The 26,152-nt window shown below is 48.0% G+C and overlaps 1 protein-coding gene across 10 annotated transcripts in view; it reads left to right on the forward strand.

The window, feature by feature from the left end:
- TNIK (TRAF2 and NCK interacting kinase) overlaps positions 1–26,152 on the forward strand; it is a 154,192-nt gene that overhangs the window by 114,255 nt on the left and 13,785 nt on the right. For 3 of the 10 annotated variants that reach the window (XM_027891330.1, XM_027891338.1, XM_027891340.1), the window contains 12 exons: positions 3,262–3,372; positions 3,847–3,933; positions 5,221–5,421; positions 9,761–9,925; positions 11,747–11,986; positions 14,240–14,346; positions 16,620–16,783; positions 17,919–18,016; positions 18,747–18,770; positions 21,604–21,612; positions 22,680–22,864; positions 25,520–25,646. In XM_027891330.1, coding sequence (XP_027747131.1) covers positions 3,262–3,372; positions 3,847–3,933; positions 5,221–5,421; positions 9,761–9,925; positions 11,747–11,986; positions 14,240–14,346; positions 16,620–16,783; positions 17,919–18,016; positions 18,747–18,770; positions 21,604–21,612; positions 22,680–22,864; positions 25,520–25,646 — 1,518 coding nt within the window. Of the gene's footprint in view, positions 1–3,261; positions 3,373–3,846; positions 3,934–5,220; positions 5,422–9,760; positions 9,926–11,746; positions 11,987–14,239; positions 14,347–16,619; positions 16,784–17,918; positions 18,017–18,746; positions 18,771–19,732; positions 19,736–21,603; positions 21,613–22,679; positions 22,865–25,519; positions 25,647–26,152 lie in introns of all 10 variants that reach the window. The other 7 variants (XM_027891331.1, XM_027891332.1, XM_027891339.1 and 4 more) reach the window with 7 other exon arrangements.

A 26,152-nucleotide genomic window follows, 5' to 3' on the forward strand; every position in this document is an offset into this window, starting at 1 on the left:
TCATGCCAGGCCTCCAAGGGCCTTCCCACCAGAGGTTTTGCCTTCGTGTGCCTTCTCTCATCAATATTTAAAACCTGTCATATCTGGTGCAGCGCAAATAAGATCCCGCTCTGGCTTACAAGCGGCTACATATAGCTTTACCTGCAGAGTTATATAAATGCAGTCCTAATTAATTGGCGCTCTTGCCTTGCATGAATAATGAATCTGGATAGTGTAAATACACACAGTAGTTTCAGGCTTAGGGAAATGTGGGAAGTGTGCACTTGCAGTGGGAGAGAGCAGGCAGAAAACAGGGAGAAAAGGAGGCAAGGAAAGAGAGATCTTTGAATCTTCCCCCCCTTTTTTTTTTCTCCATTTCTACGCGCAGTTGTTTTCAGCTGCGTCTCCCTGAGCTCAGTCCCTGCTTAGAGCAGGGTCCCCATCAATCCTTGCTGGAGGCTTTTCCCACTGCAGTGCCAGGTCCTCTCCAGATGTTTTCCAGCTGCTGAAGCGGGGCTGTGCTGGGAAGGCAGCGGAGCAGCCGATTCAGCCCCGCTCTGCTGGGCCGCAGTGTGTAGCTGAAGGTGCTGGTAATGCGACCGTGACAAATGACTTGCTCATAATGTGACCTGACAAATCCACTGTGGAGCTGGAGGGGAGTGCTGTGCTCCCGGCCTCGATAGATGTGTGTATTGCATCCCTCTCACAGCCTCAGCCCGAAAAGCCCGGCTGTGGCAGGTGCAGAGGTCCTTTAAATATCCAGAGGAACCTGTCTTTGAAAGAAGACCGTGCCTGTGGGGCTCAATTCCCAGCTCCTGGAGTTAAATAGGCTTTTAGGTGTGGAGGAAGCTGGTGGTTAGATGCTGCCTTGCTGGAGAGAGGCAAGAAGCAGGCCAGCCTTGCTGGGGCCACTGAGCATGTGGTGCCCTGGAAGGGTTGTGGTGTGCTGTTCCCTCCCTGTGAAAAAAGCTTTTGCCTCCTTCTTTGGAAAGGTTTGGATTTTTTCTCCTGCCAAATTGGGAATAAAGACCATTTGGGTGGTTTTTATGTAAGAAATAGCTGTGGCATTCAGGGCCTTGCGTCCTGCTAGCCAAGCCCAGCCTACACAGGCATTATGTGCTTTATTCAGCTGTGTGATAATTTAACAAAAAAACACCAAACCGTTAAAACTCACCCCAAAACCAGTGTGACAGAGTTGTCAGTGCAAGCTCAGGGTAACATTTAGTCAACCATTTAGTCTAAAGATCTGTGCTGCAGAGGTCACGGGAGCAGCAACCATCACCTAAGGAGGTCGTGGAGCGCTGCTGAAGCCAAGAAATCCCGTGTGTCACCGTAACTGCTGCCGAGTGGCCACATCCCGGTTGCCTGTCCTCTGGAATTTCTAGTATAGAGTTCCAAAAACTACAACCCATCCCCACGTTTGCCCCGCGCTCGGCGAGGACGGGCGTACGCTGGGAGTAACACATGGATCCCCTGCTTACGTGGGCAGTGCGAGTGACTGTGCCTGGCGTGGGACATGCCGGAGTCTGGAGCTGGCAGGTTATTTCAGGTTGGATGCGATTTTTTTTTTTTAACTTCCCCGAGGCGAGTGGAGCAGAATTGATAAATATGGCTATAGGTGGCACCAAAGCTGAGCTGCAGCCCGAGGAAATCGTTGGAGTCCCTGCACGGGGTGGCTGTGGATGTTGCCTGTGGGAGAGGGGCAGTGGCTCCTCCTCAGGTTGAAATGTTGGGATGTCTTTAAATGTGTGTTACAGTATCTATAGATAGATCTATAGGCAGATCTATCTATATGGATATCTATAAAGATATCTACAGATATCTGTCTCCAGAGAGAAAGAGACACAGAGATATAGAATATAGGAGAAAATACAGAATATATATATATAATTATAATGGCTATAATGGATATGTGTCTAATAGAGCAGATTTATCTATTAGGTATTGATTATAAATATATATATTAGATCTATTGTATTAGGGATTCTAGAGATCTATATAATATATAATATCTCTATAGACATATTTATGGTAGGGATGAATACCTATATAAGACATATCTATGTAAGTATCTTTAGACAGATAAAGGTTTCAAATCCATCTGCACAGTGCTGGTTCCTGCAGAGCAGCAATTTCAAGTGGATATATCTTGGACTCTGGATTGCTCAGCCAGCTCCTCAGCTACTGGCTCCAGCCCTCCCCGTGATTTAGTGGCATTTCCAGCTTCTCCAGTGCCAGCATTTGCACTGCAGTCTGCTCAGCCTCTGCATGTCAGTGACAGGAAAAGAAAAATAGGGGAAAAGGGCCAGAATTCTGCTCCAGCGGGCGCCTCCCGCTAATGTGAGGCAGGAGATGATGGAGTCATGGCAGGTTGCAGAGCCCCAGTAGCCAGTGCTGGCGTTTGAGTGCCCTCTGCCGATGCTGATGTGGTGTGAGGCTGCGGTGAGGGGCTGCCCTGCCGAGCACTGCAGCAGTTTGCTGCGAGCCCCCGCTCCCTGGGGCATCCCAAAAAACCCTCCTGGCATGGTTTGGGTGGCTGCAGGAGTTAGGCTGGGTTTAAAAGCACGGGATGTGGGGGCTGCAGGTGTCGCCCTGGATGATTCACAGCAGGCTGTGGGTCAGTTGTCATTACCACAAAATTCCTCGGATTGCTGTCAGCAAAGGTGCTATGGAGTGGAGCAGGCAAGGATGTGACCCAGGAGGGTCAGCAGGCAAGGGTGACCTGAGGATGGCAAGGGAAGCCCCCTGTGCTGCTCATTTTTTATTTCAGAAAGGAAAAGCCCTTGGATTTTGGGTCCTCTATATTAGTTGCAGATCTCAGCAGCCATTAAGAGGGATGTGTTTCCCTCTCAACAGGCAGTAACTCCCCTGGCTCCCTCCCTCATCCTCACTGGGGCTGAGATGTGAGTTCCCCAAAAGGGATGGGCTCATGCAGCTCCCGGCTGTCTGAGGCCTGATTAACCCACTGGTGGGGACCATGCACTGCCCCCCTGGCTTCCTCTGCAGGTGGAATAATAAAGTAGGATCTGATGCTGGCTGGGAGGCTGCTCTGGGTTCTCAATAGCTAGTGCTGGGCATCAGAGTGCATGAGGATGAGGTGGGATCAGGAAGCCCCTCTGCCACCCAAATGGACCAGCCTGCTGGCAAGGCATCTCCTTGATGATGAGTGGGGAGCACTCTGGGTCTCAGGGCGAAGTGACACCCCAAAAATCACGAGAGAAAGAACTTCGATGTCGCGGGGAAAGGAGTGGGGGTGCTGACCTGTGCCTCCTGCCCCCACAGCAACAGAGGCGGGAGAAGGAGCTGCGGAAGCAGCAGGAGCGGGAGCAGCGCCGGCACTACGAGGAGCAGATGCGGCGGGAGGAGGAGCGGCGGCGTGCAGAGCACGAGCAGGTAACCTGGTGGGAGCAGGGCCATCGCCTTCAGCGTGGCTTCCTCTTCCTCTAATCAGGGATTTTCTTGTAAACACTCATTTTTTACTACTTGAGAGCAAATTGCTTAATTGTTAACACCGCGTGTGTTGCTTTCACTGCTGTTGTTTGTTTCTGTGTGGATCCACTTGCTGGCCCGCAGGTGTGGAGACACTTGATGCAGGTTTTTCCCGCCCACTTTGTTCCTGGGGGCAGTATTCCTGGGACATGTTTGCCATTTCACAGTGGTTTCCATTCTTTACCCCTCTTCCATGTAGAATGGTGGACACCCTGGGCTCCTTGGGCAGGGACTGAGGGTGCCTGTGCTGATCGATCAGTGCCGGCACTCGGGTGGGGTGGATGTGGGTGCCCACCTCATTCTCCGGCCTCTTGGGAAATACTGTCTCTTTTACCTTCTCTCTCTTTTTCCTTTGATCCTTGCTGCCCATGGCTCCAGGAGTACATCAGGCGACAGTTAGAGGAGGAGCAGAGACAGTTAGAGATCCTGCAGCAGCAGTTGTTGCAGGAGCAAGCGCTACTTCTGGTAAATGGGAGGCCCCGGCCACGCTGCCGCTTCCTGCCCGTGTCGCGTCTGCATGTGCCCGCCTGCACCCACCCCCCACCCAGGTGCCTCCTGCCATGCCCAGACATGGGGGACACCACTCACCACCTTACCTGGAGCCTCCTTGTCCCGCTCCGTGGCTGCCAGCATGCCTTGATTCCCTGCCGCCGCTTCGGGCTGGGCCCCCTCAAGGCACACGGCTCTCGTTGCATCCCTTCCACGGCGCTGGCATGTGTGTGATTCCACGGGAGGAGCAGCCCTGGTTGCTGCTGTGTAGTTTTGAAGGCCGTTTGTAGCATGCTGGGGTGCGTCCGAGCTGTCACGTGCCTGCACCCATCAAACCCCCCCTGCCGTGCTGGTCATCATGTTCCAAGTGAAGGCTCTTGTTTTAATTTCCTTGCAAGAATGCTGTATATTCACTTACGTGCTGTTTGCGTTGTAGATGTCCTCTTTTTTTTATTTAATTTAGTTTTGAGTTATCCTTTTTAATGCTGGTAGCTGTTACTCTCACTGCATTTTCTTTTAATCCGCAGGGATTATTCTTTTTTTGCTCTTGATATTAATTTTATTTAAGAAAAAAAAAACCCTCGCACAAGCCCTTGTCTTCTAAAAAGGCCCTTTCAAAGTGATTTACTCCTTAAACCTCATAGAGCCGTAGAGATTCAGAAGGAGCACACAATGGGCTCTGCTGTGCAGCCCTTCCCAGGATCAGTGAATTGGTCCTACAGAGGAGTTGATTTTGGTTTGTTTTGTCTGACCACACAATCATGAAATGGTTTGGATTGGATGGGACCTTAAAGGCTCATCTCATTCCAATTCCCCTGGCATAGGCAGGGACACCTTCCCCTAGAGCAGGTTACTTGGAGCCCCATGTTGACCAGGTGATGTTTTGACACCTCACTGGATTGATCCTTTGTTCTTCCTGTCCAGAAATATAGAGGTAAAGTCTATGGTAACTCCTAAGCAAATGTCAGCTCTCAGGGATCTCACAGGGTTTTCCTGACAAGGCAGCACTAGCACCCCCTATTCCCATCAGACAGGGCAGTTCAGCAGCTGCAAAGCATCGATGCCGAAGTCACAACTCTGAATGTGTTGGCTCTGTCCTCCCAGCAGTCTCTCCTTGGAGACGCTTTACAGCTCAGTCCCCAAAGTCTTACAAACCAACGAGCTTTTCCAGAAAAGAAGCCTTTCAGGCACCCCATTTTCCACCCAGACAGATAAATCTGCAGGCTGGCCGGGCACCTTGTCACTGTGTTTTCTCCTGGGCAGGAGTACAAGCGCAAGCAGCTGGAGGAGCAGCGGCAGGCGGAGAGGCTGCAGAGGCAGCTCCAGCAGGAGCGGGACTACCTGGTGTCCCTGCAGCAACAGCAGCAGCAGCAGCGGCAGGACCAGAGGCCGGCAGAGAAGAAGCCCCTCTACCATTACAAAGAAGGGATAAATGCCAGCGAGAAGCCAGCCTGGGCCAAGGAGGTAGGGAGGGGGGAGAGTGAGGGGCGTGGTGGGGCCCGGCTGCATCCACAGGGCTGGGTGTGGGGTTTGCTCCCAAGTGCCCACTGCAGGTTGTGCTCCACAGGGTTGGGATCCAGCAGATGCCGTCGGCTCTGCTGGAAACACTCCCAGTTTGGTGCAGAGTGTGTGTCTCAGTGTTTGTGCAAGCAGAGGGGAGGGAGGAGGTTTTTCCATGAGAGTGTGCAAGGAGGAGGATGGATCCCTCTTGGAGGGGTTCAGCCCTATTGGGCTTTTGGGCATATAATCATAGAATATTAAGGGTTGGAATGGTCTTTAAAGATCATCTTCTCATTCTCCTTCCTGGCACATCCGCAGGGGGCCAGGGGTGAATGTAGGGGATGATTGTCATGGAGTGCCTTGCTAAGCCCTAATTCCACATAGTCAGGGATTGGACAGCTGTTCCTCCCAGGCTCAGGGCTTTATCTCTTGGGATTGCTCTTCTATGATTTTTTTTCTCTCAAGCAAAAAGAGAGAATTGTTGTAACAGTTGTGAGATCTTGAATATTAATTATTGCCTGGCTGAATGGTCTTGAAAAGATGAAGACATGCATTGTCTGCAGTGCGGATTCAGGATCATGTGCAAACTCTTTCTCCTTAATATCTTTGTGGTGGCTCCAGTAAGACTGGTGCCTGCTCTTGCTGTTAATTTTTCTGAAGTTCTTTGTGTTTAGTTGGTTTAAATTTGTAACCCTACTCCTGGGCAGAAAGATCTTTTAATAACTCGCTTATTCTTCCTACTAAGCAGGATCTCTGCTCTGCTGCCAGATGTCTGGCACTCTTTAGTTCTGGCAGAGATGCGATGTGCATCCAACATGTAGCTGTCTCCTGGTCTTTCCTCTTGACAGTCCTCAGCTGCCTCCACAATACCTGCAAGCTCAAGGAATTCAGCCAGCTGTCCATTGCTAAGCAAAGGCCAATGATACAAACAGTTCTTGGCCTTTCGAAACCATCAGAGAGATAGATGTGGGTGTCAAAAGTTCTTTTCACCTCTTCATGTACTTTATATACTCCCTTGGGTTTCTCCTTCATTGCCTTCCAGTTTAGTCTTCATTCTCTTTTTTGTGGCAGTGCACCAGAAGAGATATTTTCATGGAGTTGCAGCATCATTCTTCAGCCCTTCCAGTGGAAAAAGAGGTTTGATAAGCGGGATTTGCAGATGAGACGTTCCAGATGTGCTGAGCTGCCTTCTGACAGGAGAGGCTTCTACCTGGGTGGTGCCTCTGCCTCTTTGTGCAGAACTGAGTCTCTCTTGAGCATCTGCAGAAGTGCTGTGAGGGTAGGTAGGGTAGCAGGAAGGAAAAAGGGAGTAAACTCTTTCATTTTCTGGTTTTGAGTAAATCCTCTAGAATGTTGCTAAACTACCTCTGGCACTGTCTTCAAAACTTTAGCAAAGATACATAAAAAGGAATGTTATTCTTCATCTGGTGTGAAGGAGAAAAGTGCTGGATTTAGTTTTCCCTTTTGGACACAAAGGCCCATTTCTTCTCTTCCACGGAGGAGGCATCTTTTTGTTGCCGTCAGTGGAAGCAGGACCTTGGGAGCTGCACAGTGTGAATGAGAGTAGCAGAACATGGCCTGTTACCCTTTGCTGAAATCATAGGGAATTTAAGGTTTCCTGTTGTCAGGGAACATCTCCAGCTTCCACCGTTTAGCTGTCCAAGCCAGTTATTCCTCACCTGTGTCACTCTACCCAGTTTCTAATTAAACGCTCAAAGCAGCAGCCGGGGCATCTTTCTGCTCTTGGGAGCAGTGGTTTGATGTACTGCCCGGGCACAACACCCTTGGGAACTTCCCAGAACGACTCCTCTCACCTCCCTCCCCTGTTTTATCTACTGCATAGTTCAACTTTTAGCAATTTAGGTACTTTACTGCTCACTGTGCTTGTACCTGATCAGTGGTTCTTGCTATAGTTTTGCAGTTTCCATATCTAACCCTTACATGCTAATTTAACAGAAATATTGAGACTTTGTTTTCCTTTGGGAACAATGAAAAGACAAGTCTGGTGCTCCGCCTACAATTTCTGGAGGCTCTGCAAAGCTTATTTGGATACTTCCTGAAGATTTTGCATTATATCCCATACTGTCCTTTGTTTTTATGCTTTCTGGTCTGAAGTCTTCTCTCTCAGGAGCCTGATCACCACAGCTGAGCTCTCTTCTCTTTATTCTGAACAAAACAATCTGATCAGATGGTCCTGCCAACACTCGTGGATGCACATTCCATCTACTGCCCCTTCTACTCATCTTCTAGCGAGTGGAGCGTTGTCCACTGGAAGTTAACTTGGTCTGTAGCTTGGGTGCTAGCCCAGACCTGCCCTGTTTGCCAAGGCATGTCTCTTCTTCTAATCAAGGACTAGCTGGGTCTTTTTGGAGAGCATGTTGGGACTCTGGTGATCCAGCCAGGGACATGGCATTAGCACTCTGAGCAGTAGTCCTGAAATTAGCAGCTCCCTTTGTTACTGACTCTTCTGTTATGGACCAGTATTTGCCAAGCAAGGTGTTGAAGTAGCCAGGTGAAACTTGCAGTGCTTTCCTGCAGCTTGGAGCTTCCTAGGAACCTGGAGCTTGGCTGTGCATCATGAGCTGTTCTGTTCTCTGCAGCAGCCAACACCCTCATCAGCTCCTCCTTCAGTCCCCGTGGCTTTTTATCCTTCTCTCACTGTGATGTGTTACAACATTAGCAGCCTTCCACTGGGACTGCCCAGACGCTGCTGAGAATGTTCCTGTTTGAGGGGAGTCTTGAGTTCAATTAGAAATGGCCTGAACTGGAGCAATGATGAAATCCTGGAGAGTTCTGCTGCTTTTTCCCCCTCTCTGTATCTAATGGTGGAGTCAGTAGGGCCCCACAGAATACAGCTGGAGAGTCCCAAGAGCATCCTCTGCCATGCTGGTGCCGCTAGGTGCAAACAAGGAGATGCCAGCAACGGGAAACGAAGCACCTTTCTCCTTCCCAGTACCCAGACTTCCCTATTTCATCACTCTCCTGCCTTGTCCTCCACATGAGCTCTGACATCCTCCATAATTAGCTGCACATCAAGGGTTGGCAGCGTGCCAGAGAGCGCCTGCAAACAGCCGGAGGACTCGGCGGCACCGTCTCTGCCTGTCGTCGTTCATGCCAAGGCCTGGCTGATAAGGAGATGCGCTGGAGCAGCCTGTGACCCAGCACTGTTCCCTTGTTCAGAGGGAGTTCTCCTTCCCACTCTGCTCTCCTTCCCATCCTTGTGTCCACTTCCATGGGCATTGCTGACCTGAGCTCTGCCTCTGCTACTCGGTGGGCAGTGCCTGGGGAAGTTGTGGTGACCTCTTAACAGAAGCCCAAGGGGTCCATCATGAGCTGAAAAAAGTCCCTAACGCAAATTTCTTACCTACTTTACTCTGTCTCCTGCTCAGTCTCTGAGAAAGATTCATTTTTATTCATAGAGTGGCTCTTTTGTTTCATGAGTATTTATTTACTTAAAGAAAAGCTGTTCTAAGCGAGCCTGCTTTAAAGATTGCATTTTAGCCTGGCATCGTCCGTGGTGGAATCAAGACATGCTAAGGGTGTTTAACACGTTAATGATACGTAAATGAAAATATTCATCAGATCTTGAGGTATCAAAAATCCTGCATAGCATATGCTGCCTGAATATCAATGCACAGTCTGACTGCAGGATGGCACATAAGGCTGGGCTAGCTGAAACCACCATGTTCCCATCAAGGGTAGCTGAAAGCAGTGGGCTTTGGGTTGATTTCTCCCTCAGTAATAGAGGTTTTTCCCTCCCATACATGACAAGGTGCCAGACTCACTAAAATCCACATCAAAACCAGCCGTCTTCTGGCTGCCATGTTTATTATTTTATTCAAATCAAGCAAAACCACTTGTCATGGTGTTTATAATAGTGAAGGAAAGGGGTCTCCTCGCTTAAAGATACATTTGAGTAGAAGCAAGAGCTTCTCGGGAGTCATCTTCTAGAAACGCCTCTCTGAGACATGTTGCCTTTTCCTAATTTTTTCCTTTTAGTTTCTTTATTTTTTCCACTAAATTAAGCACATCAATGCAAATAGTCCTTCTGGTGCCTCTAAAATGCATTTGTTGCACGGTGTGTGGGGTAACTCAGATTCCATGATCACAGAATCGTTTAGGTTGGAAAAGACTTCCAAGACCATCAAGTCCAACCCTTGACCGATCGCTGCCTTGATCAGACATTAGTTGTGATACACCTAAAGTGAGAAGAGCTTCCTGCAAGTGTTTATGCATGCCTCGATTTTCCATTGGAAATGGCCCTTTTGGGGTGTGCTGACCCCCTCTCCCCATACCCCTGCAGGTGGAGGAGCGCTCCCGGCTCAATCGCCAGAGCTCGCCGGCCATGCCCCATAAGGTGGCCAACAGGATCTCTGACCCCAACCTGCCTCCTCGGTCAGAGTCCTTCAGCATCAGTGGTGTGCAGCCAGCCCGGACCCCACCCCTGCTCCGACCCGTGGACCCGCAGGTAACGGCGCTTCCCCGGCGCCAGGATGCTGGGGGTGCTGGTAAGGCAACGAGAGAAAGAGCGGAATAAAGGGAAAAATAGTGTCTCGCTCCCTGGTTCCTCAGCCTTAAGCATGTTCATGAGTAAGAGCAGCATCTACATCCATGAGTATTCCTCCTGTCACCTCCATGTGTTAGCAGCATCACACTGGTTTATACCTTCCTTTGAAGCATCACGGACTGGTTACTGCTAGAAACAAGCAGGAGGACTGAGAGGAGCTGCTGCTCTGGTCCAGTGCAGCAGTTGCTCTGATCCTCTTTGGGTCTGGTTTGCGTAAAAGACTGAAAACCACAGCACCTGGTACAAAGGACCCAGGACGCTTTGATGCTGAGGATCATCAGAAAGAGGTTTTGCTTTGTTTGCCGCTTTGATTCAAGGTTTTGTTTTGGTTTTCCATTGAGTTGACATCAGTCACAAACACATCTGGAGAGGGCATAGATCACCATGACTGTCACAGAGGAGGGGCACCGTTATTTTAAAAGTTTCCCCCAGCCACGAGGTCTGCAAGTGCTCTGCCACCGAAAGCTGTAGGAGTGTTGGTGCTGGTTTTGGTCCAGCCCCTGGAATGCCTCCCCCAGACTCCAGCAGGGATTTCAGAGGGAAGTGCAAAGCCTTTGCTCCAAGTCCAGCTCGGCTTTCTATGGGAAAACATGCCATATCAGTGCCATCTACATGTGCTATGTGCACCTCCAGTACCCTGCCAGCTTTAAACAAAAACATGAAGGAAAGCCCTTAAATATACAACTCCTTTGCCCAACATACGTGGTCTGCATGCCTTGGGAAGTGAGCAAAACCCCACGTCACTGTCATCTCTCTGATTTCACCAAGTATTTTTCAGTGACCTTTTTAGCAACCTGTATCATCCACAGCTACAGAAACTTTTGTTTGGCAGTAAAATAACAATGACAGTGTTGCTTGAAGCCCAGAGCCCCATGTCAGTGTGTGTGTGCATACACACGTAGCTGTGAGACACGGACAGAGACACGTGCAGGAATGTCAAATAAAAGCTGTAGCCAAGGAGTGCAGCTTCACAGGGAGCTGGGAAGAAACTCTGATTTCACAAACTGTAAATTTGTGATTTTCTCAGGTTTCCCACTACTGATACCAGGATTCCTTTCACTTGTATCCTACAGGGCTGATTCATAGGATAGGGGACCTATAGAAACTCATGCCTCAAGATATTTTTCAAAGCCATCTATGCCTGAGAATTCCTGATGATTTTTTTTTAATCAATTATTATTTACTATCGTTTCCTTTTTTTTTTTTTTCCTTTTTTTCCCATTTTTAACATGGAAAATCCATGCCAAACCTCATTAGCACAACTGTAGAGGTGCAGGCTTAGGAGCTGGAATTTCGGCCGGCAGCAGGCAGAGCCTGGGGTGGGCACAGTGCGTGTGGGAGCTGGCAGGAGGGAGCAGCGTGTCCCCATGCCAGGGTGGCACCCACAGAATGCCAGAGGGGCTGTCAGTGCCAGCCCTGTCCCTGCACACGCAGGAGTGGGCAGGAGTGAGCATGATTTTAAGAGGCTGAGCTGTGCAAGTGTAATTTTTAACAGATCTTGCGTTGATGCGATTAAAGTCAGAAGTTCCTGAAATCAAGGCAGTGCTGATCTCAGACTGAGGGGGCTTTTCAGTGCATCCAAAATGCTAATCAAAATTACCTTTTTTTAAATCGAATTTAAAAAAAAAAAAAAAAAAAAAAAAAATTTTTTTGATTCCTTTCTTTTTTTGGTTTTTGGTTTTCCTATTTTGACTGATAGTTCTGTTTTGACTTGGTGCTTAGATTCCACATCTGGTCACTGTGAAATCCCAAGGAAGCTCCTTGTCTGGGTCTCAGTCACTGCATGAACAGCCTGCAAAGGGACTGGCTGGGTTTCAGGAGGCTCTGACGGTGACCTCTCACCGCACTGAGATGCCAAGGCAGAACTCGGACCCCACCTCAGAAAACCCTCCTCTGCCCCCTCGCATTGAAAAGTTTGACCGAAGTTCTTGGTTACGGCAGGAGGAAGACATTCCACCAAAGGTAACACCGTCGCTCCTCACTTTCAGCACGTCAAAGGGGCGATCCCAGAGCTGAGTCCCTCCGGCCAAAGCAGAGTGGCCAGGGCTGAGCCCATCCCTCGTGGCTCTGCGGTACCCACCTGCCCGGGGGGCTGCATTCCCTGAGGCAGGTTTTGCACAAGATGCTGGGAGCTGCTCTTGGGTGCACACACAGAGCGCTGCAAAACAGCGCTGCCCTCCAGCAAAGAAAGTTCCCGAGCCCGGACGGTGGCCAAAACAAATTAATCTCCCCTTCCCCTCGGATAAAAAAACCAACCTTCTGTTGAAATAGAATTATAGGAACATAAAATTTGTCATACTCAATCAGACGGGTCCTTTTTAGTCCAGTGCCATGCCTCCAGTTGCAATCAATATTTGATGGAAGACTTGTAAGGGCTCCAGCAGCTTTATACATTCATTGACATTTTGGCAGTGTCTGGCAGTACCTCTTTAATTAGGATTCTTCTGGACCGGTATTTCGATCGTGCTGTTTATACACCTTCATTTTGGAAGAATTATGACTTGGCCATTAAAGTTCACCTTACAGTGAATCAGTGCTCAGCCTGGGAGGATTTTTACAGAGAAGAATAATTATAAATTGATTAGTGACAGTGAGGCAGTATTTGTCCCTGATTGAGAGGCAATTTTTCTGTATTATTAACAAAGTAAGTGACTTGCCTTTTTAAGAGGAAAATCCCAGCTACCAGGTAAGCCTCCCTGTGCAAGGGATCTATGGTGGTGTCATGGGTGTTAATGATGTTGCTGGTTTTGCTGTCACCAAGTGAAAGGAGACAGCAGTGCTGAGGGGAACAGCAAGCCAACAGCTCCTGGAGCTGTTTGTGTGCTTGGCTCCTCTGGAGTGCAGGAGGGCCGCTGCCTGCTTTTTAACCTAATTAAGAAAAAAACCCTTCCAATTTGATGTTGGCTTTTGCCATGAGTTCTTTGGGAAGGACATCTCAACTGCAGTGATGCCCTGCACAGTGAGACCACGGCACCTGCTGCTGGGAGGAAAGCTGTTCTCCAGCACTGTGGGGTGTTTCCCCCTGGGCTGAGGGAACATGAGCTCTGGAAGGGATCCCTACTGGATCACGTTTGGGGCTGTTAGTGATGCCCGTGAGGAGTCTGACTTAACATTTAACTGCCAAAAATGGGTTTGCTGTGTTTGCACGCAACAAAATGACTGCCCTGTGAGGCTGTCTCTGTGGTCCAGGGTCCTGTTTCTGCCAGTGCTTATGGCTGGATGCTTCAGAGGAAGGTGAAAACCTCCCCAAGTCCTGACTGCAGAGTACCCTACCCAGAGGGGAGACTGCTCTGTAATGAGACAAGCTGCAGCTGGTTATGCTGCAGAGTATAAAGTGTGCTCACTCGCTAAATCTTTTTATCTTACCTGATACAACTGTGTGTTTATTCTCAAAAAAAAAAAAAAATTAATCCTTTTTTTGCTAATCCCACCGAGCCCTGGGCTTCTGTTACCTGGTGCAAGGTATTGCATGGTGAGTATTTCTGCCTCTCCACACAGACACTGCTGGGAAATGAGACCACCCTGCCTTTGGCCATGTAAGAGGTGCCTGTGCTCCCACGGGATGGGACAGGGCTCCAGGTTACCTGTCATAGCACCCATAGGCTGCAGTTGGCTTTGGGTGTTCGTGGTGAGCCATCCTGCCAACAGCAAGACTTTGGCAGCGGCATCTGAAGCTCAGCAAAGGTCGTAGTGTTAAATCCACGTATTAGGTGGGTCAGTCCTCTTGTTTGTCCACTGGGCAACACCTTCTGTCTGCTGGCTTGTGTCATATCTGAACTAGAGGTGCTAAAAAATCCGCCGTGGCTTCTGAAGTGCACTTGAGGGTGAATTTTACCTTAAAAATTAGGTCGTGGGGTTTTGTTTCATTTAAATTATATGAATTTGTGTGTGTATATGTGGGGGTGTGTGTGTGCATACGTTCCTTTTTGAAGAAGTGCCCTGTTTGGGGGCAGCTGGGCTGCTCTGTGTTGCTGCTGGGGACTCCTGTGCCAGGAGCATCCCTGACGGCACCTTTGCAGCTCCCTGCTGTCTCACACTCCAGCGATTCCTTCGGAAAGCCAAGAACTTTGTGCTTTATAATTGCCCTAAATGTTGCCTTTCTCTCAGCGGGAAATCAGTTGTAAATCAGCCTTAGGGCAGTGCTGGAAGGTGATCTCATGATCTCTCGGGTGGCGGGCCAGACCGTGAACAGCAAATGTTTCTGTTCTTTTCCAGGTGCCTCAACGAACCACTTCCATATCCCCTGCTCTGGCAAGGAAGAACTCCCCGGGCAATGGCAGCGCCCTGGGGCCCCGGCTGGGCTCCCAGCCCATCCGGGCAAGGTATGGACACGGAGGGGACAGGCAGGAGTGATCCCAGTGTGCCACACTGCTCCTGGCCTTGCCCAGCAGCCCTGCTTTTGCTGACTGCAGCACCACGGCATTCGCAGGGCTGCTCGTCTCTGGGATGAATTTTTGCATCCACTGGTGTTTTGTACCGACAGCAAATGCTGTGAGCACTGGGATCCTGGAGGTTTTGTTCCCAGGGCTGACACATTCCTGCGCATAGGGGTTTGGAGGTGGATGGTGCACCTGCTGCTGCAGGGTCAAATGGGGATTTGGACACTCCCTTTAGTGGAATTAGGTTCTGGTTCTCCCAGTGTCACCTCTTGCATATAAGGGGCCCAATATAAGCCAGCGGGGAGGTCTCAGTGGTACATTCCATACATTTCCTGTGCATCAGAGCAGCTTTTCAGAGATACTGACTGAGGAATGTGCTTCAGGACAGGCACTCTCACTGCTTACTGAGATGTTCTTTAGATGTAGATCAAGGATTAAATTCCTTTTGGCTTCCTAGGACTAGGGCCTTCAGCTTGGCCAGATCCAGCTCTCTGGTGCTGTGGTGTGCAGGGAGGAAGGAGCTGCAGCACTGCTGCAGTCTGATCTCTGCCATGTCACAGCTGTCCCTGGGCATGTTTGAAACGAGCAGGGAAGCTGACAGGCTCTGCTCAGAGCTGGATGGCAAAAACACGGCTTAGTCATGCGAGAGCTCGTCTCTGCTGTGCAGAGCGAGGCCTCAGACGGGCAGATCTCGGGGGAAATGCGAGTTCCAATTAGCTTTGCGTGATGGAGCTCCTTGGCTGCTTCTTCCTGCCGTGTCCTCTCAGGGTGAGGTCAAAAAGTGAACGCTGGGATGTTCATAGCGAGTGCTGTCACTAGTTTGAGCATACGCCTTCCTTTTCCAGCTCAGTGCCCTGTCCCTGCATCAGCAAACTCACAGGCAGCAGCCTCGAGTCGCTGGCAGGGCCAGCAGTAGGAGGCAGAGTATTTCTTGTTGTTCTCTTTTTTTTTTTATTTTTTTTTTTTAATTAGAGAAAAAATATATCACGGTTTGTTGCTCTTCTTTGCTGAAGGCTGAAACATTTCGAATTCTTGAAAATGTGGTTCTTTTAATTAGCTGTTGCTTGAAGGACAGTTCAAAATGTGTAGTCCTTTTAAGTGATGGTGTTGTAAGTGAAATGATAATGGGAGTCTGGGATTTGAGTTCAGGGTTGCCTATTGTTTCCTGCAGCCTCATGATCCCAGTCCTGGTCAGTTCAGATAAAGACATTGGTTGCCAAAGTTTTCAAATAAGTTTCATGAGCTAATTTAGCTAAGGACCCGTCAGCCATACAGGAGGAGCTGGAGGCCTTCAGTTTGATGAAAACTGGAAATTATTATGTTTCTACCATGTCCATTAAACTTAAGTATTCAGTGGAATTATTTCATACTTCATTTCTCTCAGAGTAATGTAACATTTCTCCAGTTTTTCTTTTTAACAACTTCTGCTATTGGTTCTCAGTTCTCCTCATGCATAAATGTAAACATTGCAAAAATATTCTTCCTTTTATTTGTCACCCTGTTGTAACAAATGAGGGGATATTTACTATACATTTTAACTGGAATTTAATTAAGATCACTTACAGAAACATTGTATGAAACCAAATTGCATAACTCTGCATGAACATCTCTTCTGATGTCTTTTCAATGCCAAGTAAGAATTAATTTCCTAAAGGCATCTGATACCCAGAGAGATATTAGTCACTCTTTGTGCATCAAGGGCACTTTTTATTCTAGATTTATGTATGTTCACATGGGTGAGAGAAATCAAGGAAGAAAAGTGGATATCTGATGAAAGTTTGAAGCGAAGCCATGAAAATTGGGGAGTGTGAATAAGTGGTACAAATTATCTGCAGCCTTGTTGCAAACTGGAGATCCTTGTTCACTGAAATCTTTCTCTGTCCAACAGCACTTTGCAGATTCCTGCTTTTATGATGAATATTAATGGTTCATTGGGTAACTCTAGCATTGCAAATCCACAGAGCAAGAGGGAGTTCTGAGTAAAGAATCTTTTAATTGTTGCCAAATCTGACGAAATAAGAGTAGAAAGCCTCTCTAGGCAAATATTTTGTTGTGGCTGTGTGCACCCAAAATTGGTGAGCTCAGCCCTGTCTTCTCCAGCTGAGGAAACGTCTCCTCAGCTTTGCAGCTGTCCCTGTCAGTGTGGGAAGGGTCAGGAGCCCCAGGGGTGTGTGTGACACCAGCTGATGGTTCCCCGCTGTTTTGTCCTCCTGCAGCAACCCGGACCTGAGGAGGACAGAGACCATCGTGGAGAGCCCTCTGCAGAGGACCAGCAGCGGCAGCTCCTCCAGTTCCAGCACTCCCAGCTCCCAGCCCAGCTCCCAGGGTGGATCCCAGCCCGGCTCCCAGGCTGGCTCCAGCGAGCGCAACAGAGTCAGAGGTGAGCTTGGAAACGTCCCGCTCTGTGCGGCTTCCTGACACCACAGGAAGGGCAAGAGGTCTGTGACCTCACGCTTGGTTTTTTAAAAATTGGAAAATCAAAGGATCCATCATTTGTGTGGGCTACTGGCCCCCTTGCAACTGGAGATGCCAACACCTCTTTGTCCTGCAGGCTGATATGGGATGCCCATGGCAGCGTGCGCTGCTTCTGGGCTTGGCATCGCAGTGCCAAGTCACCTGTACAAAAGGAGATGGGGGTTATGCTTTAGGGTAAACAGAAAAAAAATACCTGTGCGCTTCCTATCTGCATCAACACAAGCTCACTTCTTTTGACTTGGTTTTCTTTGGGTGTGTGTTCCACTTTCGGTGGGTATGTAGTAATTTCTTTGGAGCTTCATCTTTGTGCAAAGCCTGAGACTGGGGCAGAGGAGTGACTTAGCCTGGAGGAAGCTTTCTCTCCAGTGGTCTTGCCAGGCAGCCATGCTGACACTTGGTTTATATTCCTAGCCAAATTGTTTCCTCTCATCCTAGAGCCCCTCTTAAAGGTGCTCCATTCCCCTGTTTAATCACAGTGGAGTTGCCAAAGCACAGACATCTCATACATCTGCATTCTGGCACAGCCCTGTGGATCCAGTCCCTAGAGCTGAAGAGCATTAAAACAAATGCTGCCTCCATGCTTTGAATTTTTTATGACTTGGCCGCAAGATGACATGTCTGTTGTTGAAACCATCACTCCTCTAGGTAGTCAATAAAAGGAGTTTGTCACCAATTGTCATTTTGGGCTTGGTTTTGTTTTTACTAATGAGCAATCCTGTGACAAATAATGTCCTAGCAATGTCAGATGCTTCAGAGCTTTTAATTTATCACATACCCTGCTCTTCTGCAAAGTAAATTTGTTTCTTAAGTACAAAAGTAACTCTGCAAAAGGGCTGTCTGTGGAGGCTGGGCTGATTATGGCTTCTCTTGCTCTGTTGATGGGGAATTGCAGTGACAGTCAAGCAGAAAGGAGCAGGAGGGTTTTCCAAGGCAGCAGAAGCAAAAATAATGATGAAGCCCCTGCGCCCACCTGTCCCAGGTGACAGGATGGGTTTGGGCAGCATTTTAATTCTTGCTGTCTCCACTTGCCTTTCACCCAGGGAATGCCAAGCCTGAAGGGTCCCCTGTGCTCTCCCACGAGCCTGCCAAGGTCAAGCAAGAAGACAACAGGGACGTGACGCGACCGAGCCGACCCGCTGTGAGTCTCGAATTGTTTCCCGTGGGAATGCTGCCAGCCGGCTTGGCCGCGTTTCCCTTCGGTGCGGTAGCGTAACCGCAGGGACCCCAAAAACGAGGCTGGTTACTGGTGCTTCTCCAGCAGCAGACAGGCTGGAAAGCAGCAGTACGGCGAGAGCCCCTGGGAGATCTGAATGCTTAAGAGAGTGCATGAGTTTTTTACCAGGAGCCCAAGCCTAGGGGAAAGCACTTAAGCCTGTGTTCTCAGGTGAAGCAGGTGCTTAAGGGCTTCGCTAGCTTGGGCGCGGTGGTTGCCGATGGCACATCGTTGTGTTCCGTGCTGCATGTCCCCCGCAGCAGCCCGGCGGAGGGATGCTCTGCTCGGGAGGGCTGGACCACCAGCCCCCCCTCCCGACAGCCCTCACAGCTTAAAACCCAACCTGGTAGTGGTCTCTGTACACTCCCTTTGCATTACTCTGAGCAAAATCTCATCCGAAGTGTTTCCTTCTGGTTTAATGCTGTTGACGTTTATATCTTAAAACTGCGGAGTCGGCCTAATAATGAAATGAATTTCCACTGCTTCTCTATTTTAATGTTTATTAATGTTTTGTTGATGATGTTTTTTTTTCTCTACACTCCACAGCGTTGAGCTAACAATTCTAATTTTATTTCTAACCTGCTTGCCCTTCCTCTGGCTTTTTCCTGTCCCGATCTGTTTCCTCTGATGCTGATTATTCTTCCTTTACCCACAGAGCTATAAGAAAGCTATAGATGAGGTTAGTGATATCTTTTCTCAGTGGGTCATGCCTATGTAAGGTTGACTAGTTAGTGCTTAATGCCGAGCCGGGTGTTCTTGGTGCTGATGTTGGTAAAGATGGTGATGCCAATCTCGGGTCAGACGGGAGAGCGAACAGGTCGCATTCCGGTGTTGGGAGCCTGCCCGTGGGGAGGGGAGTGGCACTGCTGGTGTGCTCTGCTCAGCCGTGGGCTGCCCAGAACCTTCTGGCCACGCCACTTGCATGGAAGCCGCGGCAGGGACACCCCAAGGTCCACGTGTGGTGCTGCCATTGTTTGGCGCGTTGGAAAGAGGAGGAGTGAGAGCGGAGGTTTCCTGTGCACATGGAGGTGGTTCCGGGCACCCCTCGCCACATTCTGCTCTCAGCCACAGCCCCCGGCCACCCACTGATTTCAGTGGGGCCACCAGGTGCTGTTTGAAATGTGTTTTAAGCCTAATTCGAGTGAAGGCACTTGGAAAATACAGGAAAACAGAGCAGTGGAATAATTCATTTTCATGGACCAGCATCAGCTGCAAAGCCTGAGTCAGCAGAGCCATCTTGGATGTTGATGGGCAACGCTTGTCCTCATCCATCCTCTCAAAAAAATGAAAGTCCTGAGTTACCTTTTTCAACTATGACAATATTTTTAACGTATCTGGTGATGGTGAATGTTTAAATATTCGTGGGAAAAGACCCAGCATCCCTGATTTAACATATGATTCGCCTCGCACACGCATCACTGTGCACACACTGCTGATACTGATACTGGTAACTGCAGAGCTCTAATGAAAAGCACCAATATCAACAGCCTTTCCGCAGCCTCTTTCCTCTAAAAATAGAAGATATGAAAGCAGGAAGATGTGCTGGTTAGTTAACTTGGATATAATACGAGCAATACATTTTGTTTAATGAGGTGCTTTGTTAAGAAAAAAGCACATAAATCAGTGTCTAAATAGAGGCAGCATGTGTGCTAAATTCAAGTTCAATGAGCGATGTGATTTCAGGAACCAACTTGACTTGATTCCAGCAAATATTAAATCTAAAGAAGGCTTTGTAATTAAAAATAATTAAAGAGCACTGACACCACTAACTTATGTATTATGTCACCCTCAGTAATAGCACTTGGAACACGTATGGAACTACAAAGCACTTTCTTTCTAGTTGTCAGATTGTTTTTTGTCCAAGAGCAACTTGGTGAAACCGTTTAATCCTGCAAAGTGCTCATTACTTGCAGAAAATGATATCATCAAAGGATTAACCATCCCGAGGCAAAGCTTTAACTAGGAAATAAGAGTTATCTGATTACATTGTCTGGGATTATTATTGCTGTTAAAACTTCTAAATTAGTTATTAAAAACTAATTAAGCTGATTTTTAAAACACTTGACTATCTTCTAGCGATGACCAAAGAAGGCTGTTAGGGTGCCCTGAGGCACGTTAGAAATGGAAGGTGCAAAAAAGAGGTAATTTTCACAGTCCACCGCTTTGATAGGGAAGAGTTCAGTCCTAGTCCTGCACTGCAGAAGTCCAGCTGTAATTTTGAGATGCTCTTACGCAGCCCTAAAGTCCTTTTTAAACTGAGAGGCTCTAATCCAATTCAAAGGCAAGTGCTTGATAAAGAGCATGTTTGATACTCTAAATGGAAAGCATTGTGAAGCTGCTGAAGTTGTCACTGGTTCCTATTTAGGAAAAGAAACAATCATACCATAGAAGCTGCTACAGCTCTAATTAAAATAATTAGTTGTCGTGACTGCAGATTTGACTGTATTTCAATCCCAAACATGTTGGCATCAAAAATAAACTCTTGAAATACCACATTCTCTCTCAAATCTCGATAAAGAGCCTTTCTTTAAAGGTACAGAGAGCATTTGGAAAGGGATATAGAATCACAGAATAGTTTGGGTTGGAAGGGACCTTAAAGCTCATCTCATTCCAACCCCCCCTGCCATGGGCAGGGACACCTTCCAGTAGACCAGGTTGCTCCAAGCCCTGTGCAAGCTGGCCTTGAACACTTCCAGGGATGGAGCAGCCACAGCTTCTCTGGGCACCCTGTGCCAGGGCCTCCCAACCCTCACAGGGAAGAATTTTTTCCTAATATCTAATACAGACCTACTTTCTGACGCTTTGAAGCCATTCCCCTTTGTCCTGTTACTCCAGACCTTTGCAAAAGTCCCTCTCCAAATCTCTGAGAGCCCCTGCAGGTACTGGAAGATGCTCTCAGGTCTTTCCAGAGCCTTCTCTTCTCCACGTTGAACAACCCATGTAAAACCCATCACAGGTACCTGCTGTGGAACAGGAGCTGACAATTTAAAAAAAAAACAAACAACAAAAAAAACCACAAAAAAACCACAACAACCTGGACTTTTTTTGGTATATTAATAGTTATTGGTGTGATGCAAAGCTCTCCAGTATCCATGGGAGTGTTTCCTCTGCATCAGAGGCCGGGCAGGGCAGACCTGGGAGCAGAATGTGCGGCTGTCGCCGGTGGGAGCCCGCCGGGAGGTGTGGGTCATCAGGAACCAAAGCACAGATTGCTTGCATTCCTACTTCACAATTAAAAACCAAACTGGGTTTGCATCTCGGCCGTAGAGGTTTTTCCATCCTTTCCTTCACGTGTCCGACAGGATAGATTTTTTTTTTTTTTAAGAGCTCTCTTTGCAACCGTAATTAATATTGCCGTAGTCGCCCTGCTGGAACGGTAAACTGGAAATGCAGTAAATGAGAGTATGGCCGTAAGACTACTGTGGAATTTAGTCTTTTTCAATGAGTTTCTTTCTCCCTAATCCTTTATCTCTGACCGAATGCACTGATGCCTACCTCGGTCACTAATATAGGGAGAAATGGTAAGACTGACAATTGCGATGCTTTGTTCGTCATGTGCATGTCTTGTGCAACAGAGTTCTCTAACCCATTCTAATTCGAGCTCTCATGCTTTTCTGCCCTACTGCTTCCCCCTGCATTGCTATAAAAGCATGTAAGATAACAAAAAGTCTCTTTTCTACACGGTGCCTGCCATGTTCCTTGTTTTGAAATAGCAGTGTCTATTTTATATGACTGTCGGGTCTGAGACCTCATCAAAAGTCATGGTAAACTGAAAAATTATGACTAGGCTTTGGGACTGCTCCTATCTTTTTTCTCGTTTCAAGGCTTTCTTTTTTATTTTCTTTTTCCCTTAGCTTGTAGGCTGCCACATTTCACATTAAAGTGCTTAATGGGTCCGGCTGAGGGATTTTTATTTTTTTTTTTATTATTATTATTATTATTATTTTTTGATTGTGTGGCTGACTCAGAGCTGTGACTCCAAAGTCTGGCTGAGCTGGGCGCTTCTCCTCGTGCTCCTCACCGCCTCTCGGCAGCCGCCCGACAGCGGAGACTCACCATGGAAGCAGCTCTGGACGTGGGGATTGCACCACTCCATGGGAGATGCTGTCATTGCTTCCTTCCCAAATGCATTTATTACAGAATAAATACCATTACGGGGGTCTCTCTGAGAAGTTTGAAAGAAGAGAAAACCCTGCAGGAGAAATTCTCCGAGCCAATCTTTGAAGTGACGTTGTTTTCCAGTTTACTATGATGGTGACTGAACTTCACCTTTTCCAACAAATATAATTTTGTCGTGTATATACATATAAGTGTGTGTATATATATGCACATACACGTTCCAAAGAGAAAAAGAAGAGGTTGGCTATTGATTTTTTCAGTGAGCGTAAATCAGTTTTGTTTTGTTTAATAAATGCTACATGCTACAAACATTGTCTTACGTTTGTCTCATGTTTGTAACGACTCTGTAAAGCTACTTCTTGTTGCTCGTGCTGTTAGCATTGGCTTTTGGAGAGATGTATGTGACGTTCCCCTCGCTCTGAGTGTAACAGCCATCGCTTTCTTGTTTCCTCGCCCCCATCCCCTTTAGGATCTGACGGCCTTAGCCAAAGAGTTGAGGGAGCTGCGCATCGAGGAAACCAATCGCCCCCTGAAGAAGGTGACAGACTATTCCTCCTCCAGCGAGGAGTCCGAGAGCAGCGAGGAGGAGGAGGAGGATGGGGAAAACGAGACACATGATGGGACCGTGCCTGTCAGTGACATCCCACGGCTTATGTGAGAAGTGATTTCTTTTGAGGGGGGGGCAAACCGTGAAACTGCGGTGTGGCTTGGTCTGGAGGAGGAGTGGCTGCGGTATAGGACGTGTCCAAAGCATGGGAACAAGTTTGCAGGGGATAATGTACTCAGATGAGCCTTTTTCCTGGTTCAAACTAGAGATACTTAATGGAAAAGTAAAAAAAAATAAAAAAAAAAAAAGGAAAACTAATTCCACTGCACATTCAGGGAACGTTGGCTCGAAGCTGATGGACCTGTTCCTTTTGACGAGCCAGGCAGATTTTGGGCCAGAGTGGTTGCAGCTGACCTCATCCACACCATGGGTCCTGCCCGTGAGACAGGCTTGTCCAAGCTCTCCCTGCTCTTGGTCGTGCCCCAAATCAAGCCATGCTAAAATGCAGTACTTGGTGGCCTGCCCAGTGCCAACTGGTAGTGCCAGGATTATAATAATCCTGAATCTTTGTCTTTGATTTCTGTCCTTGGCTCAGTCACTGTGCTGGCAGCAAAACATGGTGGGCTACAATACTGAAGTGAAAAGGTCAGCAGACTTTGCTGTTGTGTCCCACTTGTGCTTTTGAGTCTTTCTAAAGGAGGAAGGAGGGCAGCACAGCTTCAGCATGCACAGTGAGCTCTCATCATGCTTGGCCTTCCTTCCTGGTGCCTTGCAGGAGTGTTTCTGGAGGTCTCTGCCTGGCAGCAGGATCTGACTCCTGACCCTTGGATTTGCAGAGGAGCTGTGGGAATCTTCAGGGGGTTACTTTGCATTTTATTCAGTTCATTTCCATTTTTCCTGATAAGTGAATTATTAGTCAATATAGGCATACCTGGCTTTAGGGACGTGGTTAGGAGAGACATGACAGTACTGGGATAATGGTTGGACTTGATGAATTGAGAGGTTTTTTCCAACCTAAACAATTCTTTGATTCTCTGATTCATAGTGGCAGGGCGTGGAGCGGCACAGAAGCCCTCCAGGTGGCAAGGAGACCGTGTCTCCTTGGGGTCCATGTTATTCAGAGTGCCAGGCTCCTGGGTTGGAGCTTCCTTCCACCAGAAGAATTAAAATCAGAGCTCTTGGAATTTGTTGGAGCAAGTCAGGAGATGGAGGGATGGCACTGAATCTGAAGCAGTTGGACGGGCAGCCATGCGTGCGAGAAGGGGCCCCAAGCTGCTTTCAGATGAGGAGTTCAATCAGGAGTGGTTAATCCATGCTGACATCCTTCTCCAAACACCTTGGGTTTGACACAGCACTTTTCAGTGGACAAAATGTCTGACTGAATGCCTTGCAGCCAGATGTGTGGGATGACAGGCACGGCAGTGAGATGGATGATCCCAGCCCGCTGCCAGCCAAACACCACTTGTCCCAAAATGTCCTGTCGATGGATGTGCCCTGGAGATGGGAAGGTGGAGATGCAGGGATATCTGAGATGCAGGGGTACCTGCAGGCAGGGCTGCACTGTTCTGTGTCTGGAGAAGAAAGCCAATGCTCTGAGTTACACCCTTTTATTTTACAAAAGGGACCTTAAGTTCAGACTCGATGTACTTGGGTATTTTTCTATCAAAGCTTTATTTTTCTGTGTTCACTGTTTGTCATTAGAAACTTGGACCGAGAGAGATCATCTCGTGTTCTCCTGCACTTACCAAGTGATCTTTGTATAACCCATTTTTAAACTTTCCTGGGCATCCTCTGTGAACACCTGGCTGCTCTTCATTCCAGCTCTATCCAGGTCTCTCCTGCTGCAGGATAATCCCATCCATCACTTTGTGTCCCTGTGGACAGGAGGGACTGTTCACTCCATCCACCTCTGCAGATACCATTTCTCCATCTGAAGACTGTGATGACTCCCTTCAGCTCCCTCTTCTCTAAGCTGTGCAAGCCAGCTCTTGCCCATGTCCAGGGATTTCTTGCAGGATGATGTGAAAACTGATGAAATCTGAGACCTCGGGGCTACCACAGCCACTGATTTACAGTCTCAAAATTAACATAACCTCCTCTGTCTCTGCTTTCTTATTTTATAACTGGAATAACTGTGCTCTTTTTTTCTCATCCTTTGGCAGTGGTGAAAAGCTGATGGTAGTGTGTGAGAATAGATTCCAGGCTCTCTCTTGAGATAGGAGCATGGAAATAAGCTCCAGGTGAAACCATGGGTTAGGGCTACGTTTTCACCTGGAAAACTGCAGAGTGCTGCAGGTCACAATTTGTCCTCCTGCCCACACCTTCTCCAAACCCCATCTCCTCCCCTGCTGTCTTTTGCCATCAGATGTTGTGATGCAAGCATTTTCAGTGGTTGAAGTGGGGAATAAAGGGAGTGAATTATTTTTTTTTAAACTTTCTTAAGTAGAAAAAATGATGTAAGGTAGAGCAGGACTGCCACTCCTTGTTACCTGTTCATCATTGCTCCTCTTGGGACACCTTGGAAGGAGAAAGGTCCTTCTCTTTGGTCTCTGTGCTGTATCTATAGTTTATCAACCTGACCCCAGTTCTGTATTTCTGGCAGCATCAATCATTTCCCGGTAGATTTAAGTGGATACATTTTCTGATTTTTCTCCCTGAGAGATACGGAGCCTTACCCTTGTTGAAATACTGTATTAGAGGATTTTTCATTCATTTTAGCAAAAGAAATATTTATAATTAATGCCTTTCCACTCTGTCCTCAGACCAACAGGAATTCCTGGAAGCAATGAGCCGTACAACCTGGGAATGGTGACAACCCACGGGCTGGAGACTTCCCACGCAGATACGTTTAGCAATATTTCAAGGGAAGGGACTTTAATGGTGAGGGAGGTAAGTTGTAAAACAAATACTTCCATGGAGCATCTTCAGGAGGTTTTGCCCATGTAAGCACAACAACAACTAACAGTGCTGTGTGTCCGGAACACAAAGTGATGGAGTCGGATGTGCTCGTTAGCGCTCTCATTAATGCAATTTACACTCGGAGCAAATGTGACAAGTGCAGATGTTTCTCAGAACTACAAACAGCAGTGAATAGCAGTGCCAGGGCACGGCGGGGAGGAGGCTCCTGCAAATGGCTCTGCTGTAACCCCACAATTGCTCCAGGCAACAGAAGTTACCTTCCATTTGCAGCATTTAGTCACACACTTGGAACTTGCCCAGAGCTTCCCCTCTTCTTCCCAGCCTTTGCCACCATGTGACTGTTTAGAGCCCTGAAGTGTTTGTGGAGCGTTTGGAGGCTTCTGGCAGGGGCTGGTCCTGCTCCGAGCTGGCTGTGGGGACACTGGGCATCCCACAGGGATGTGAGGCCTCATCCTCAGCTCCAGCACTGTGGAGGT

Source organism: Empidonax traillii, unplaced genomic scaffold (assembly GCF_003031625.1).
Source record: "Empidonax traillii isolate 1590-97213 ecotype Southwest subspecies unplaced genomic scaffold, ASM303162v1 scaffold319:size813200, whole genome shotgun sequence".
NCBI classification, from domain to species: Eukaryota; Metazoa; Chordata; class Aves; order Passeriformes; family Tyrannidae; genus Empidonax; species Empidonax traillii.